We start from the raw sequence: 18335 nt of genomic DNA on the forward strand, positions 1-18335 counted from the left end.
AAACATCCCACTGTAATGTCTTAGTATGGAATTGGGCTCACCGGACAACTGGAATACAGGAAGTGAGCGACCCCAGAATGGACATTGCACCCATAAGAAACATAGAGGGATTGTTCACTGCCTTCAACACCTGTTGGATGCTGTCTAATTTAGCAACTGGTAACCGACACCCCAGAATCTCAGAATCCAGCACAAGACCCAAGAACACCTGCACCTTCAGTAGCTGCAAACGTGACTTTTTAAGGTTCAATAGCCACCCCAACCCTTCTAGAGTGGACATTATACCCTCCAACTGTCTAGTGCAATGAAGGACAGAATTGCCTTCTATTAAAAAAATCATCTAGCTAAGGTATAATCACAACATTTTGTTAATGAAGATGTTGACCTCTGCGACCACCTTGGAAAGACCCATGGGGCAATGGCGAGCCCAAACGAGAGGGCTTTAAACTGAAAATGTCTAATCGTACCCTCTAGTGACACCGCCACTTTAAGGAACTGTTGGTGATCTGCGTGTATAGGCACATGGTAGTACGCATCCTTGAGATCTAAGACTGCCATAAAACAATTTTTAAAGTGAACTTTATTGCCGATCTTACGGACTCCATTTTAACGGAGCGCACTATTAGGAACTTGTTCAGACCCCTTAGGTTAATGATGGTGCAAAAAGAACCATCCTGTTTCCCAATCAAAAAGATGGGGGAGTAGGACCCCCTGCCTCTTTCTGACACAGGAACCTCCACCATGACCACCTTGGTTCCACAGTTCTAGGACTTCTGACTCCAGGGCCTGTTGTTCCACAGCTGAGGAACGAGGAGTGATCATGAATTTGTCCTGCGACACCAAGCAAAACTAGAGCCTCAGTCCTGATTTTATTAGGCTACGGATCCAGCCACTGTTTGATATCTTTGGCCAGGCTGGGTAGAAAGCCGATAGCCTTCCCCCCACCTAGAGCGGCAGTCATTTGGGTGGTTTCCTGTGATCTCGGGATGAGCTTCCAAACATGTACCCTCTACCTTTTCTTTTCCTGTCGTTCCATCTGCCTCTGTCCCTGGAGGGCTTTCCATTGAGGAATCTTCTCCTGTTGAAGGAACATCCGTAGGAAAGGAGTGACAGGCTAGGGAATTTCTTCTTATTGTCCCCCCGCTTTTTCCAGGAGTTCATCCAAAACCGGCCCAAACATGTGTTCCCCCTCACGTCGGATGGTGCACAGCTTCGACCTGGCCTGGATGTCCCCGGCCAACACTTTACCCATATAGCTCTTCAGGCTGCATTTGAAAGGACTGCAGCCTTCACTGCCAACCTGACCAAGTCTGCGGAGGCATCCGACAGGAAGGCTGCGGCTCCCTGCATCATTGGAAGCGTAGCCAAAATGCTCTCTCTGGACGTCTTATCTTTTATCTGGGTTTCTAATTGGTCCAGCCAGACCATTAAAGATCTGGCCATACAGGTGGCTGCCACTGTCGGTCTAAACAATACTGCTGATATTTCCCAGGTGCCTTTAAGAAAGGTATCTGCTTTCTTCTCTAATGGATCCTTTAGATTTCCCATATCTTCAAAGTATAATGAGGACCTTATAGATGCCTTAGCCACTGCTGCATCCAGTTTTGGGGCTTTATGCCATAAAGACGAGGCAGGCTCTTCAAATGGATACCTCCTCTTGAAGGTTGGAGGGAGGGAGCCTTTCCTCTCTGGTCTCTTCCACTCCCGATGAATAAGAGAGCGGATCTTGTCATTTAAGGGAAATAACCTGCGTGTTTTCTGATCCAGAATCCCGAACATGATGTCCTGCATGGATTTCTCTGGTCTGGGCTCAAAAATCCCCATAGTACTCCTAACCGCCTTTATCAGTTTATCTACCTGGTCAATAGGGAAGCTGGAATGGCTTGAACCAGCATCTGAAGAGGACGAAGCAGCTGAAGCAGATAATACCGAAACATCCTCCTCACCGGAATTACTATAACTGTCCAACTCCAGGGATCTAGCCTTCCTTATTTTCACCTTATGGAAACTTTCCTGGGAAAGAGATCTCAAAGATTCTCTAACCTCTACCCTAACAATCTCTTTCATTCTAGTAGCGAAGTCTGGTGTTTCTTCCACTACTGTCTGCTGAATGCACGACTGGCACAGCCACCAGCCCCATGATACGATCACGGCCAATTCAGTAGCCCTACCCAAATCTCCTGCTCCGCTCACTAACATGCAGTCTCCCTGGACCCACTGTGGAGAAACCACCGGAGACTAGACGGAGGTGGACATGACTTGGGGATGGGTGGACTGAGAACTCCTGCAGCCTTTGTTTGTATTGCAGTGTAGATTTTAAACAAGAGTGATGTTGCTTTAAGAGGAAGGAGTTTAGATGTTTGTGCCTGGTGTATTACTGTGAGGAGGGTGGGGCTTATATAGGGGAGGCAACTCTGGCTCTCCCTCTTTCTCTCACACGATGGACAGGAGGAAACATTACCCGCCCTCCCGCCCTGTTTATAATCTCTGTCCTTACACTTTTTAATTATTGCTTGTATAATGATAAATGCTTTATTGTATTTTTGAATTTGTCATTGTATATCTTGTACCAGGTTCAATTGTATATTGGCTATAAAGAGTTATTATTTGTGGCAACCTTCTAAGCCCAAGGGAAGGGCAATCCTTCAGCCATGGTTCCCTGGAGGTTTCCTCCACAGGGGGTTTTTCCTCTCCTGAGCGCTGTAGGATGACTCTTTGTGAGTCGGGGGTTTGCCAAGTTTAGTCCCATTAATGCTTTTGCAGGGACTCCTAATTTTTAAGTTTGCAAAAATGATTTAATTATAAAAAAAAAAAAAAAAAAAGGTGTCAAATGAGACTTGGAATTTATAACCCGTCACGGCTTTGCGGTTTAGGAGTCAGGTGGAAGTTGCAGACAAGTTAAGGTGGACTCATTTTAACTAATAGAGGATGTAAAACCTCATGGTGGTGAGCAGGCTCGGCTTTGGTGGCCAACCTCAAGGACGTTGTAATGGTAACATCAATCAGGGGCGGGCACAGTGGTTAAGCACAGGGTGAGGATAATAGGGTCATTGGTGCCCTGAAAGTTTACTGGCTCTGCTTGAATGGCAAGCCAGTGCGTGCCGCCCCTTTATGGCTGTCTGTCCTGGTGCTGTATGTCAGACAGCTGGGGATATCGCAGTACTTGTGAATCCCAATGTACTAGCACTCCACCTGACTCCTACTATGATTATTTAATCCTGTGATTTGAATAAAAGCTGTGGCCATTTTGACAACCAAAATAATGTGTTTTGTGTATTTATTTTAGTACCTAGGTTTACAGTAGTTATGGTGGTTTTAAGAAGGAGTGGGGTCCATCCCATATCCAAAAGTCATGTTTCCAGGGAACCCGCACCGACCGAGGCAGGGGACCCCTGCTGCGTGAACCGAACGACCAGGCCTGGGAATGATTCCTATTCTTCCCATAGGGGTGGAGCCGCATATTCATTACTTTAATGAGCGATACCAGTGACTGCTGAACACTGGAACAAGCTGCCGGCGTCAGAGACCATCTGTCAGTGTGAAGCAGGGACTGTGCAGGGAGCAGGTGAGTTTAACGGGAGAGGTGAGCATTGCGTGATATTCACCTGTAACCGTTCACCGCCGGGCGCCGCTCTGTCTTCCACGTCCTCTGCCTGTGACGTTCAGGTCAGAGGGCACAATAACTTGTTTAGTGTGTGCCCTCTGCCTGAATAGTCACAGCCAGAGAGCTGGTGAATATCGCAAGTGCCGGGGGCCTGAGCGACGAGAGGCGAGTAAGCCATTTTTTTTTTATCGCAGCAACAGCATATGGGGCAAATTACTCTATGGAGTAATTACTCTATTAGTCCCTCCACTGCATCTCCCTGCCATGCTCTGTTTTTTATCGTAAGCCACTTTAATAAAGACCGGACTTGAACACACGGACGGTGAGTGCTCTCTCTTTTCTTCTATGGATTCATGTGGATTAGCTTTTTTTCTGTATGAGCACCCCTGGTCCGTAGTGGTAGTACACGTTCTTAAACCGAAGGGAGGTGAAACAGGAAGCTCAGACTGAGCAGTGCGCACGTCTTTTGTTCTACTGTGTTTATACTCTATGGAGTATCTTATGAGGCCATCAAAATTTATGCTGCATTATATTGGGCAAATGTTTCTATGGAGCATCTTATGGGGCCATTATTAACCTTTATGCAGCATTGTATGGGGCAAATGTTTCTATGGAGCATCTTATGGGACCATAATCAACCTTTGTGCAGCATTATATGGGGCAAATATTTCTATGGAGCATCTTATGGGGCCATTATTAACCTTTGTGCAGCATTATATGGGGCATATTTTAATATGGAGCATCTTATGGGGCCCATCATAAACTGTATGGAGCATTATATGGGGCGTATTTTGTATGGAGCATCTTATGGGGCCCATCATGAACTGTATGGAGCATTATATGGGGCTCCTGATTCAATATGGATATTCAAAAACACAACCTACTGATGTCTCAATTAATTTTACTTTTATTGGTATCTATTTTTATTTTTGAAATTTAACAGTAGCTGCTGCATTTCCTACCTTAGGCTTATGCTCGCGTTATCAAGTTTTCCCAGTTTTTTGTGGCAAAATTAGGGGTCTCGTCTTATACTTGGGTCGGCTTATACTCAAGTATATACGGTATATCCTTATGGCCAATTTATTGCTCGGTTATATGCACACACACAATATATGAAAGTATGGTGGCGGTCTTACTTATGGAGCCCATCACTGAACATGAGAACAATGGTTAAATAAATAAATGGAGAAATAATGTGCATAGGTGATAAATGTATTTAATGAGAAAAGCATACCAACACATTTTTACATATGGAAGTAGTGGTATGGTACCATTTTTGTAGAGATTTGCTATGCCAGCCAAGAGAAATCCAAGCTGCAAGTGCTCGGGGGATGGAGGGAAAAGCAGTCCAAGGGCATAGACACTCCTCAGTGCACTGGCAGCCTTATTTGCATATGGTTTTTATGCAATTATTTATGACATGTCACAATATCATTACTTCTATATGTAAAACTGTGTTGGCAGCTTCCCATTAATCCTGGTAGCTCCCCTAATCTAATTTCCTTCTATGATGGAATCACTGACTGGGTGGATCAGGGAAATGTGGTAGATATAGTACATCTTGAATTCAGCAAAACATTTGATAAAGTATCTCATGCTATCCTTATTGAAAAAAATACCAAGTATGAGATTGACAAGGCTACGGTTAGGTGGATTAATAATTGTCTCAGTGATCGTACTCAAAGAGTGGTAATAAATAGCTGCACATCCAATTGGAAGAGTGTTTCAAGTGGGATACCACATGGCTCTGTACTGGTCTGAGTTTTTCTTAACATTTTTATAAGTGATCTAGATAAGGGAACTGGAGGTAAACAAATCAAACTGAACATTGAACATTGAAGCTGCATTGCTGCACTACAAAATGGGAAAAATTGGAAAAAAACACTATATAATGTAAATATGAAATGCTCATCTGCAAAAATTGCTATGAAAAAAAGGAAGGTACTTAGTGCATAGATGGGCTCACATATATTGGCCAAATTGTTGTAGAGTAATTATTCTTGGTAAATTGTGGTACAACCTTACTGTTTTTTTACTTACCGTATATACTTGTGTATAAGCCGACCTGAGTATAAGCTAAGGCTGCATTTTGCCGAAAAACTCTGAAAACTTATTGACTCGCATATAAGCCACGTATGCATTGTCCCCTAATCCATATTCTGGTATGCATGGTTCCTTATTTCCATCCTTGTCTGTATGGCCCCCATAAGAAAAGCATTAAAAAAAAAATCCTATCCTACTCACCTTCCCGACACACCCTCGCAGCATCTCGTTCCAGTGCCAGCAGATCCTGCGGCTGAGCGATCACATGTCCCCGCTCATTAAGGTAAAGAATATTCATCTCGCTCCATGCTTATGGGAGTGGAGAGAGGTGAGTATTTATTACCTTAATGAGCAGGCACCCATGAGAGCCCAGCAGCTGCTGTAAGCTGGCAACTGCGACTGTAACAGTACATTCGCTATAAGAAAAATGAATATTCATTGTCAGTGTAGTGAATATTCATTTATCTTTAGCAGTGGGCCCAGGCTTTAACCGCAGCATATGGCTCCTGCCTTCTGTGACCCGCTGTTCCCCCCTCCCCCGCTGTAAACTGGGAAAATGACTCGTGTATAAGCCAAGGGTGGCAATTTCAGCACAAAAAAAATGTGCTGAAAAACTCGGCTTATACACGAGTATATATGGTATATGCTTTCTTTGGTTGGCACCTATTCACAATAGTTTGAATGGAATAACAGCTTGTATGGTATAAGTTGAATGGTGTCGGTCAGATTTGACTTTAGTCAGATGTGACATCATTTCAAGTGACATCTTTAAGTGTATCGTCAGAAATATGCCAGAAAGATAACCTATGGCATATTCTCCTTCATGCTGTCATGCCCTGACCCATCTGCTTCCATTCACAGGTACGTTTGAACTGTCTGCTAACAGGGAAGACCCACTGCACCCTTGAATCATGCATCTCTCTCCCCCTATTCTACCTAGTACGTTTGAACTGTCTGCTAACCGAGAATATCCACTGCACCCCTGAATCCATGCACCTCTCTGCCCCTATTCTACCTGGTACGTTTGAACGGTCTGCTAACCGCAGATGTGATTTGACATCATTTCAAGTGACATCTTTCAGTGAATCGTCAGAAATATGCCAGAAATAGTCCAGGAATCGGCCACATGGTAAGACTAATACTGTATTCTAATTTTACTTGCTTCTCCTTTCTTCCCCGGCTATTCAACCATACTCACATTTGCCCCCTCACCATTTTCACTCCATTAATCCTCACCCCTATCCTTCTCACACTATGAGAAACTACCGCAATCCCTCACACTTAAAACCTGTGCAACTGACCCCCACTCCCCTGCTTCCTCTCTCTAGGGCACTTTGGAATGCCCGCTCTGTCTGCAACAAGCTCCACGTGATCCATGATCTCTTTACTTCCAGCAACCTTTCCATAATGGCCCTCACTGAGACCTGGCTGACGCCCACTGACACGGCCTCCCCTGCTACACTGAGTTATGGTGACCTCCACTTTACCCACACTCCTCACTCTGGCAACAGACATGGTGGGGGAGTGGGTTTCCTGTTTCTAAAAACTGCTTCTTCAACCTTACCCATCCCCCACCCTCCCTTATCCTCCCTTCTTTTGAGGTTCACTCTGTCCGTATCTACTCTCCCTCTAATCTCCAAATGGCTGTCATATACCGACCACCGGGCTCAGCCACTGCCTTCATTGACCAATTCTCCACCTGGCTTCTTCACTTTCTCTCTGCTGACATCCCCTCCAAGCTCCTGGCCCTTACCTCATCCTTTGGAGTTACTGAGTGGTCCTCCACAGCCACCCACACAGACGGACATACGCTAAACCTCATCTTCACCCGCCTCTCTTATCTAATCTCACAACCTCTCTCTTCCCCTTATCTGACAACCATCTACTCACCTTCTCTTCCTTGTCCTCCTCACCCGCCCCCCACATCCAGTCAGTACCACATCCTCGCAGAAACCTTGCACACCTAGACATTCACAGACTCTCAGACTCTCTTCGACCCCTGTCCTCCATATCTTCACTCCACGACATGGATAGCGCCACCGCTTTCTATAACTCCACCCTCACATCAGCCATAGACTCAGTCGCCCCTCTCATGCATGGCAAAGTGCGACAAATTAATAGGCAACCCTGGCATAACAACTTCACCAAAATACTCAGACAAGCATCCAGGGTCGCGGAGCAGCGTTGGAAAAAAACACGCCTGCCAGATAACTTCACCACTTTCAAACAAGCTACACTTGCTTTCAAACTAGCCCTCACTTCTGCTAAACAGACCTATTTCACTAACCTTGTATCTTCACTATCCTACAACCCAAAACAACTGTTCAGCACATTTAACTCTCTCCTCCGCCCCCCACTGCCACCTCCAACTCCCTTCATCTCTTCTGAGGACTTTGCCACCTACTTCAAAAACAAGATCGACCAAACAAGACAAACCTTTACTGTTCCAACACCCCAACCACTCCATATACCAGACCTCTGCCCTTCCCCAATAACTTCCCTCTCCAACATCACTGAAGGAGAACTTACTCGCCTCCTTTCCAAATCATACCTCACCACCTGTGCACTTGACCCCATCCATTCCCGCCTGGTACCCAACCTCACTAACACGCTCATTCCAGCCCTAACCCATCTCTTCAACCTATCGCTATCTTCTGGTACTTTCCCCTCCGCCTTCAAACATGCCACCATCACACCCACCCTCAAAAAAGCTAATCTTGACCCAACTGCTATGGCCAGCTATCGCCCCATATCACTGCTCTCGTTTGCTTCCAAACTCCTTGAGCAGCATGTCCATGGTCAACTTTCCTCCACCTCTCATCTAACTCTCTCCTTGACAACCTCCAATCTGGCTTCCGCCCCCACCACTCCACCGAAACTTCTCTGACCAAAATTACTAATGACTTACAGCCAAAGCTAACAGACAGTTCTCCATCTTCCTCCTTCTTGACCTGTCCTTTTGACAGTCAACCACTGCCTACTGCTACAGATTCTTTCTTCCCTCGGCATCAAAGGCCTTGCCCTGTCCTGGATTGCCTCATACCTTTCTGACCGCACATTTAGCGTTTCCCTCTCCCACACTACCTCCTCACCCCGCCCCCTCTATGTTGGAGTCCCTCAAGGCTCTGTCCTAGGGCCTCTACTTTTTTCCATCTATACCCTTGGCCTAGGACAACTCAAAGTCCAATGGCTTCCAGTACCACCTATATGCAGACGACACTCAGATCTACCTCTCTGGCTCAGATGTCGCCTCTCTTCTGTCCAGAATCCTGGAGTGTCTATCAGACATATCGTCCTTCTTCAACTCTCGCTTCCTAAAACTCAATGTAGAGAAAACCGAACTCATCTTTCCCCCATCTCGCGTATCCCCCTACCTGATCTATCTATTATGGTAATCAGCATCACGCTCTCTACGGCACCTGAAAATCCGCTGCCTCGGGGTAACTCTCGATTCTGCCGTGTCCTTTAAACCGCACATCCAAACTATTGCCACCTCCTGTCGCCTCCAACTCCAAAATATTGCCAGAATCCATCCCTTCCTCAGCCCACAATCTACTAAAACTGTTGTGCATGCCCTCATCATCTCCCTCCTCGATTACTGCACCCTCTGTGGCCTCCCCGCTAACTCCCTTGCACCACTCCAGTCTGTCCTCAACTCTGCTGCTCAGCTAATCCACCTCTCTCCTCGCTACTCCCCTGCAAATCCCTCCACTGACTCCCAATTCCCCAACGATACAGTTCAAACTACTAACACTGATCTACAAAGCCATCCACAATCTGTCCCCTCCCTATATCTCTGAACTAATCTCCCACTATCTTCCCTCACGTAATCTTCGATCCTCCAAAGACCTCCTACTCTCCTCCACACTTATTCGTTCCTCACACAACCGCCTCCAAGATTTCTCCTGAATATCCCCCATACTCTGGAATTCCACGCCTCAACATGTCCGATTATCCACCACCCTCAGATCCTTCAGACGGAACCTGAAAACCCATCTCTTCAGCAAAGCCTACAATAACCATTCTGCCGCCTCACCAACCACCCGAGCTGCCGCCACGTCACCAACCACCCAAGCTGCCGCCACATCACCATCCACCCGAGCTGCCGCCACGTCACCAACCACCCGAGCTGCCTCGTCGACACCAACCACCCGAGCTGCCGTGTCGCCACCGCCAGAGCTGCCACCCCACCAACCACCCGAGCTGCTGCCTCACCAACCACCCGAGCTGCCGCCTCACCACCACCAGTACTGCAGCACACAGACCTCCTGTCTCTTCCCCATTATCCCGAAGAATGTAAGTCCGCAAGGACAGGGTCCTCTCCCCTCTGTACCAGTCTGTCACTGTAAATTTGTTTACTGTTAACGATATCTATAACCCTGTATGTAATCCCTTTTCACATGTACAGCACCATGGAATTAATGGTGCAATATAAATAAATAATAAGAATAGCTTAGATGTGCTGGTCCTTGTTCTCTATTTGTATTAAATATCTGAAGGGATGTCTCAGTGTAGAGGGATCATTATTATTCTCATTTGCACATGGAAACATTAGAAGCAATGGAATGAAACTGAAAGGGAGAAGATACAGATTAAATTTTAGAAAAAAGCTTTTTTACAGTGAGGGTGAGCAATGAGTGGAACAGGCTGCCACGAGAGGTGGTGAGTTCTCCTTCAATCTCTTTTTTTTTTCTGAAAGTGTCTGTCTAGAAAGACACAGAAATGTGTTTCTGTGCCCATCTGAATAAAGAGACACTTTCAAAAATAAAACAGAGGTCATTTGAACACGGTTCATATAATTGCAGATAATTCATCTGAATTCAATTTTTAGGGGTGTTTGAACGGAACTAAAAAACGCACTACATAAAATGCTGTGTGAACAGGGCCTTAGGAATAAATATTTCTATGGTTGTTAACTCCCCTTGTCATAGGTGCAGCACCCCAGAGTCCTGGTCGTTGCAGTAATGTTATTCTTCCACCAGGGGGAGTGATGTTACGTCTGAAGGCAATGAAGGAGATCTTCTGTCCAGGTATCACAACCACAAAACACACTTCACACTCCAGTCCGCCAGGGGGAGCCATGCTTCTATCTATTAGGGCACTCCTCACACTTAGGTAAAACTGGTGGGTTGGTTAGGAAGTTAGACAGAAGCTGACTGGAGGGAGTAGGAGATAGTCAGTGAGCCCCGACCGAGTTTGGCAGAGGCTGGTTGGAGTGGGTTCCAGCCAGCTCCAGACTGCAGAAGGCGAGGGTACACGGAGCTGCGCCTGCATCCCATGCGGCAGCATCCCACGAAAGAGACATTGAAAGGAATTGTGTTGCTGTGAGTGAGAAATGAAGTCATAGCAACAGGAGAGGAACATCAGCAGGGACCAGCTAGAAGCAGGCTGCCTCCTTCTGAAGCGCAGTACCGGTAGCCAGAACACCGAGGGAGTAAGGATCTCTATGCCGTTATTTCAGAGACTGGCAGGACAGTTGATTCCATGTTGGCTGCCCAACCATATACCCAGGAGGCAAGGTGGCAAATTGTGGGGGCCGGGGCATCTCTAGGGTCCCTATAAAAAGCCTCAGGCCACCAGTCATACGGGTTTGTCCTATCCATCAAGGGGACAGAGAGAAGAGACTTAACATCTACAATAGTTGTGAGGACCTTACCGAGTTGCTCAGCAGGGAGGGACTACAACGCCCAGGCACTAGAGGAAGGCTATTGAATTCCACCTGGATAAGGGGACTCTGGATTTGCCTTCAGACCGGCGGACTCTGCCCACCCTGTGGTCCCTACTCTGGACTGTGGATGTTGAAGCCTTCAGTAAAGGTAAAGAGACTGCAACCTTGTGTCCTCGTTATTCACTGCGCCTTACATCATCCAACACCCACCATTTACACTCTGGGAAGCCCTGGGGATACACTTCACCTGTGGGAAGGTATACCATCTAGCTGCCATAACATCACCCCTAAGCAGCGTCGGTCACCCTGACCGAATACCATAGTTGGCATCACGAACCTTGTTCCCTTTAAAGACCTTTCCCCCAATTTACAACGGATGTTCCCCTAGGGCCACGAACCAGGTCAGCCACCGTGACATCCCCGCTGAGAACCGAAGGACCCGGTACCGAGTACCCCACAGCCCTTGCGGGGCACCGCATAGGTAGTGTAGAGAAGTACTTGCATTGTGAGAGTGGAGTAGAAAGATAGCTATACAGCTTTTGAATAGTCATCAGGGCAGTAAGTTATTTTTCAACTTTTCTAAATATGTAGATGACGAGTCAATTTAATGACTGACACAATATAAAGTCAGGCTAAGGTTTTATTGAAGTACCTAACATCGCATTGTAAAAGAAAAATCACAGAACATCTGAGCCTAAAATAACTTTGTTAAAAGGACCATTATGCTGGGGGATGAGAAGGAGCTTTCTAACGTTTTTCTAGGTTGCTGACTGTTTCTTTCTCAGAGTTGGCGTCACTGATGAACTTTCTTAAACACTTGTTTGCAGGCTATATCTCCAACACGCATCTCCTAGGAGAAAAAAAACAAAAAAAAAACACATGGGTATAAGGATCATTCATGACAAGAGAAAATTAATTGAAGGAAATCAAACGAACATCCGATAAGTTAAGTATGAAGGTGGTTACTCTTAGTATGCACCTGTTCTGTTTGGAAGAGACCATCTGGCGGTTTTTATCACAGCAGGATCCTACCTACCCATAGAAATGTAGGCTTTTAGCCAAAGAGCGGAAACACATTAGGTTAGGTTCCAAGCAAAAAAAGATCGCCTTATCATGGCTGCTAGGCACAGATGGATTTATGAGCTAAGTATTTTCCTTATTTCCCATTTTCTACAGCAGAAATACAATTCCAATTTCTTTTATTTAATGTCTTCATGCTATAGCATGGGGGTATTTGGGGTGACGAGATGTGAAATCTGGTATAATAGTGAAATATTTATAGGGCATTCCATCAATGTTTAATCCAGTGTTCACCAACCAGTGGCTGGGGTGCCATAGCTTCCCTACGTGGGTGCGGGATGTCAGCAGCATAATGGTATCTTATTTGCTGACCTTATAAGTGTCTCCAGATGCAAAGGCAAAATAATCTATTGCATTCAGTGACTTACAAGTGATGGTTTCCCTCATTGGAATGGTTTTCTTTCCTTTTTCTCTGTTTGGCCCAGACCACCATGACAACTTCTTCCACCTATATCTTATATCTGCACACATTGATGCCCATGAATATGATTCTGCAACACACTGTGCCTTGAACAGAGAGCTACTCCCTGTGGCGCCTGTAATAAATAATACCATATTACCTGCCACTGTGACCTCCACTCCACCTTTGAGGTGAAAATGGCCTCTATGTTTGTGCCCCTGAAATAAATAGTAATTTTCACCTGTCCTAATTCCCATGCGGCGGCACAGACCTGGCCTTATCTTGCAAGCCTCGGCTACTGCAGAATGGCGCCTGCGATTGCATAGTGGTGGAGACACTAACCAGGTATGAACTTGATACTAAAGCAAACAGCATTAAACACAAGTCTTATCACATGGTCAAATCTTTAACCAGTTCAAGACCAGACCAGGCACATTTTCTGTGTTTTTTTTTTCTACTCAGTGCATAAATTATATTTTATTATTCACTTCTTCCCCCTCCTATGATCGGGTCTACCTGGGGCATGAACTCATCTTTCCATGTTCACAGGCTGTTGCTCTCTCTAGTAGTCACAGCCCACATTGATATAGATAGGGAAATTTGGTAATCTTGACCTCTATTGCAGGCATTAAACCCAGAAGCAAGTTATACATGTCCATAGAAATACATTATGTAAAACATTGTATTTCTATGGTCTCTGTATATGGAATTGTCCCTATAAAAGTAGTTAAAATAGTAATAAGCAATTACAAAAATGTAAATTTCTTTTATTTGAGTCTCCCCTGTAAATAAACCCACAGCCTTAACATTATAGGCAAGAAGGAGTTTAAGCTGCTGAGCCATAAGCTCTGATGATGTAATGGGAAGAATGTTGAGTGCTTGATACAGATAAATTGTACACAGCAGTGTATTTGTATGTATTTTGGTTAGAGAAGGAGAATTAATGATTTTTTTATCACATAAAATTACAAAAAAATAATTTAAAAAACCTATATAAATGAAAAAATATCAAGCACTTTATTTTTCACTGTTTGTGTTGTGTGTGTGTGTGGGGGTGAGTGTTTGGTGTAAACTTTTGTCTGAAAAGAAAAAGCTAAAAGAAAAAATGCACAACCAGGGAGAAAAAAAATGCCTGTGAAAAGAAAAGTGTAAAACAGCAGGCACGGGCTCTAATGAGTGAACAGTTTCACCTATCAAAGTTCGGTGGCTGCTGGATGTACGCACGGGGGTGACAAAGAAAAGTGTGAAACAGCAGGCATGAGCTCTGATAAGTGAACTGCGTCACTTATTAAAGTTCATCGGCTGCTAAATGTAGGTGGTCGCGTGGCGGTCACATGAGCGACACGCGACCAATCAGAAGCCGCGACGTCATTCTCATTCACTAAACTCCTAATTCTAGGAATTTAGGACCTGCGAATGACGTCACGGCTTCTGATTAGTCGCGTGGCGGTCACATGGGCGGCACGCGACCAATCAGAAGCCGGGACGTCATTCGCAGGTCCGAAACGCGCTCATTTTAAACAAAAAAGCCTGCCGGTTACCAGCGTGATGTCCAGGGGCCACCGGAGAGGTGAATATATCAATATTTTTTATTTTAATTCTTTATTTTACACATCCCTATGGATCCGATACCGATACCCGATACCACAAAAGTATCGGATCTCAGTATCGGAATTCCGATACCGCAAGTATCGGCCGATACCCGATACTTGCGGTATCGGAATGCTCAACACTAATCAGAGATCAAAACACTTATGGTTGTAGTCGGTCTTCTGTCTTCAGCAGGGATTGTGGTGTCACAGGCTTCTGTGGCACCACAAGGCCCAGCACCGCAGAAGACCTAGCTGTGTGACCGCTCTACAGGAATCCTCAGCTAGTGTGAGTGGAGCACCTGCTAGGACCGTGGGGTACTCGGGCCGTGTCCGGTGGTACTTAAAGGGGTGTTCACAGAAGCGGTGACCCGGTCCGTAGCCCTGGGCATCCAACAAAAATGACAAATGGAAAATAAAGTCTATGGGGGAATGTTCGTGAGGCCACCTGTGGTACTCAGCCAGGGATGGCCGACGCTGATTAAAGGGGACCACAGGGGCTGATGGTGTTCCAGCAGAGTTGGTATAGCTCCCCACAGGTAGAGCTTAGTCCCCAGGGCTACCGGTACCTTTAGTAAGGGATGATTGACGGTCAGGTGCAGGAAATGATTGGAGGACACAGGGATTGCAGGTGCAGTCCAAGGCACAGGTTACAGGTGATGATGGGATCTGGGCAGCCTGGAAGTAACTTGGGATCCACCTAGCCAGGTGGATTCGGAGGCCTTCACTTTGCACTGTATTCTCTGTCCCTCGCTGCCTGAAACCTTACACAAGTTCCTCTCAGTGTGTGTTACTCCTCCGTATGGTTGACAGCATGAGCCTTTCATGGGCACTGTCTTCTTACTGGCAGCCCCAGGCTCCTGACTAGCTGTGGTGCCTCCAGGTGTCAGATGGGCCAGGAGACCTGCAATCTCCTGTCCTCTGGTTCTAGTTGCTGGGCCTTTAATACCAGTGCAACCACGGACTCCGGTTTCTTTTGTGCTTAATCCTGGGAAGAGCTCATTCACAGCTCCACTCCCAGTCTTTCTCCTCACAAGCTTCCTCTCCCTTCACTGTCTCACACTACTCTCTAACCCCACCTCTAGACCAGAACTTATAGGGAATTTACCCTGAAACCGGGTTTAGAGCTCCCCCTTCTGGTCTGGAGTTAGGACGGTGTTGTATGTTTGTGTTACCTGCTAAGAGGATTCCTCCTTACTTCCAGGCATGACATCACCCCCTTTGGAGGAAGGCAATGCCATTGTGGCAACCAGACTCCTGGGGCGTCACATGAGTACCTGCAGAAAAGTCACAGAACAGGCAGGTCAGAGACAGGTCATAGAGCGGTCATACCGCTGCTGTGACCTGTCATTGGTGTGATCGATGATGACAATTATCACACCAATTAGAGCTGGCCCTGGAGACGCTGGTGTTGCTTGGCACCAGCCTAGGCAGGTCACCGGCAGGTCACAGCACGGTCACACCACGGCTGTGCCAAGTGATTGGCACTATCGACGATTACATCGATTGTGCCAATCAGCAGCGCTGCAGGCCATGCCTGGACTTTCCTAGGCACCGGCCTAGGATCAGTGCTATTACAGCACCGATCCTAGGCAGGTCACCGGCAGGGCACAGCGCAGTAACACAGCGGCTGTGCCCTGCAATTGGTGCGATCGATGTGATAGTCGATCGCGCCAATCTGAGAAGTTTTCACCAATGCCGAGCGTTGCCAGGCACCAGGCTAGGATCGAGTACATCGGTACTCTACCCTAGGCTGGAACATCACTGTTTCAGTCAATCTGATTGACTGAAACAATGAAAGAGGCTGTGATTGGCTGCTCAGAATTGAACAGCAAATTACAGCGATCGGGTGGGCGGGGACACCCCCCAGAATGCTGACACCATCTTCCTATAGGTAAGATGGGGCTGGAATTTGAATGCGATCATCGCAACTTTGGTCGCAGTGTCGCATTAAAGATATGACATACTATCCCGTCCATGGTCAGATAGGCCTAGGTCACATGGACGTGATAGTACGTGGGATGTCAGAGAGGAGTTAAAGGCGTTCTTCCGTGAATTTTTATTCCCACTAAATCTCTGCATACGTGTATGTACACTGTGTTCCAAATTATTGTGCAAATTGGATTTAAGTGTCAAAGATTGAATTTTTTTTGTTTTTCAAATAAACTCATGGATGGGATTGTGTCTCAGGGCTCAATTGATCACTGAAATCAATCTTAAACACATGTGATAATTAGCTTTCCTGGTGATTGTAATGAAAGGAAAACTACTTAAAAATGATGCTCCACATTATTAAGCAGGCCACAGGTTTCAAGCAATATGGGAAATAAAAAGGATCTCTCTGCTGCTGAAAAGCGTTAAAAAGTGCAATGCCTTGGACAAAGTATGAAAACATTAGATATTTCACAAAAACTTAAGAGTGATCATCATACTGTGAAGAGATTTGTGACTAAAAAAGAGCACAGATGGAGTTCATGCAGATAAAGGCATAATGAGGAAGGTTTCTGCCAAACAAATTCATTGGATTAAGAGAGCAGCTGCCAAAATACCAATACAAAGCAGCAAACAGTTATTTGAAGCTGCTGGTGCCTCTGGAGTCCCTCAAACCTCAAGGTGTAGGATCCTTCAAAGGCTTGCTGTGGTGCATGAACCCACTATTTAGCCACCCCTAAACAGTGTTCCCAAGCAGAAACAGTTGCAGTGGGCCCAGACTTGCATGAAGACTAATTTTCAAACAGTCTTGTTTACTGATGAGTGTCATACAACCATGGATGGTCCAGATGGATGGAGTAGTGGATGGTTGGTGGATGGCCACCATGTCCCAACAAGGCTGCAACATCAGCAAGGAGGTGGAGGAGTCATGTTTTGAGCCAGAATCATGGGGAAACAGCTGGCAGGGCCCTTTAAGGTTCCTGAAGGGGTGAAAATGACCCCTGCAAATTATATAGAGTTTCTGTCTGACAACTTTCTTCCATGGTATAAAAGCAGAAACGTGCCTTCAGGAGCAAAATCATCTTCATGCATGACAATGCACCATCTCATGCTGCAAAGAATCCCTCTGAGTCATTGGCTGCTATGGGCATAAAAGGAGATAAACTCATGGTGTGGCCAACATCTTCCCCTGACCTCAACTCTATAGAGAACATTTGGAGTATCATTAAGCAAAATACCAATGAGGGTGGGAGGCAGTTCACGTCAGAACAGCGGCTCTGGGAGGCTATTCTGACTTCATGCAAAGAAATACAAGCAGAAACTCTGCAAAAACTCACAAGTTCAATGGATGCAAGAATTGTGAAAGTGAAATTAAAGAAGAGTTCCTATGTTAACATGTAACTTGGCCTGTTAGAATGTTTTGGAGTTAAAAATTTCTTGTTCAGTGAATTTGACTTCCTAAGGCTGTCGTCACACTATCAGTATTTGTTCAGTATTTTACATCAGTATTTGTAAGCCAAAACCAGGAGTGGGTGATAAATACAGAAGTGGTGCATATGTTTCTATTATACTTTTCCTTTATTTGTTCTACTCCTGGTTTTGGCTTACAAATACTGATGTAAAATACTGACCAAATACTGCTAGTGTGACGGCAGCCTAATGCTGCAAATTCCACAAATGAGCATTTTCAGTTCTTTAAAACATATCAAATGTTTAGAAATTCTACTGTGTCTAATAATTTGGAACAGTGCATTTTGAGTTTTTATTCATTTTGGAGATTATACTGTTATCATTGGGAGGTTTCTTCAATAAAATTCAATGCATACTATAACGGGTGATGACTTTTATTAGACTGACTGTCAATTGCACCGACCATTTAGGAAAATCCGAGAAAAATATAATTTGCATAATAATTTGGAACATAGTGTAGTGTGAGTGTATTAATGTACTCGCCTACCCCTACCTTTTTCAGGATCCAGCGCTCTTCTGCTCCTCTTCTCAGGGACATCACCGATCTTC

At 45.6% G+C, this 18335-nt stretch overlaps 1 protein-coding gene across 1 annotated transcript in view; it reads right to left on the reverse strand.

Moving 5' to 3' along the window:
- Positions 1-11937: 11937 nt before the first annotated feature.
- The window catches only part of RBP1 (retinol binding protein 1), a 49358-nt gene continuing 42960 nt past the window's right edge, over positions 11938-18335 (reverse strand). The window contains exon 4 of the mRNA XM_069727822.1: positions 11938-12165. Coding sequence (XP_069583923.1) covers positions 12109-12165 — 57 coding nt within the window. The 3' untranslated portion in view covers positions 11938-12108. The remainder of the gene's footprint in view (positions 12166-18335) is intronic.

The sequence above is a fragment of the Ranitomeya imitator genome, chromosome 5, assembly GCF_032444005.1.
Source record: "Ranitomeya imitator isolate aRanImi1 chromosome 5, aRanImi1.pri, whole genome shotgun sequence".
NCBI lineage: Eukaryota > Metazoa > Chordata > Amphibia > Anura > Dendrobatidae > Ranitomeya > Ranitomeya imitator.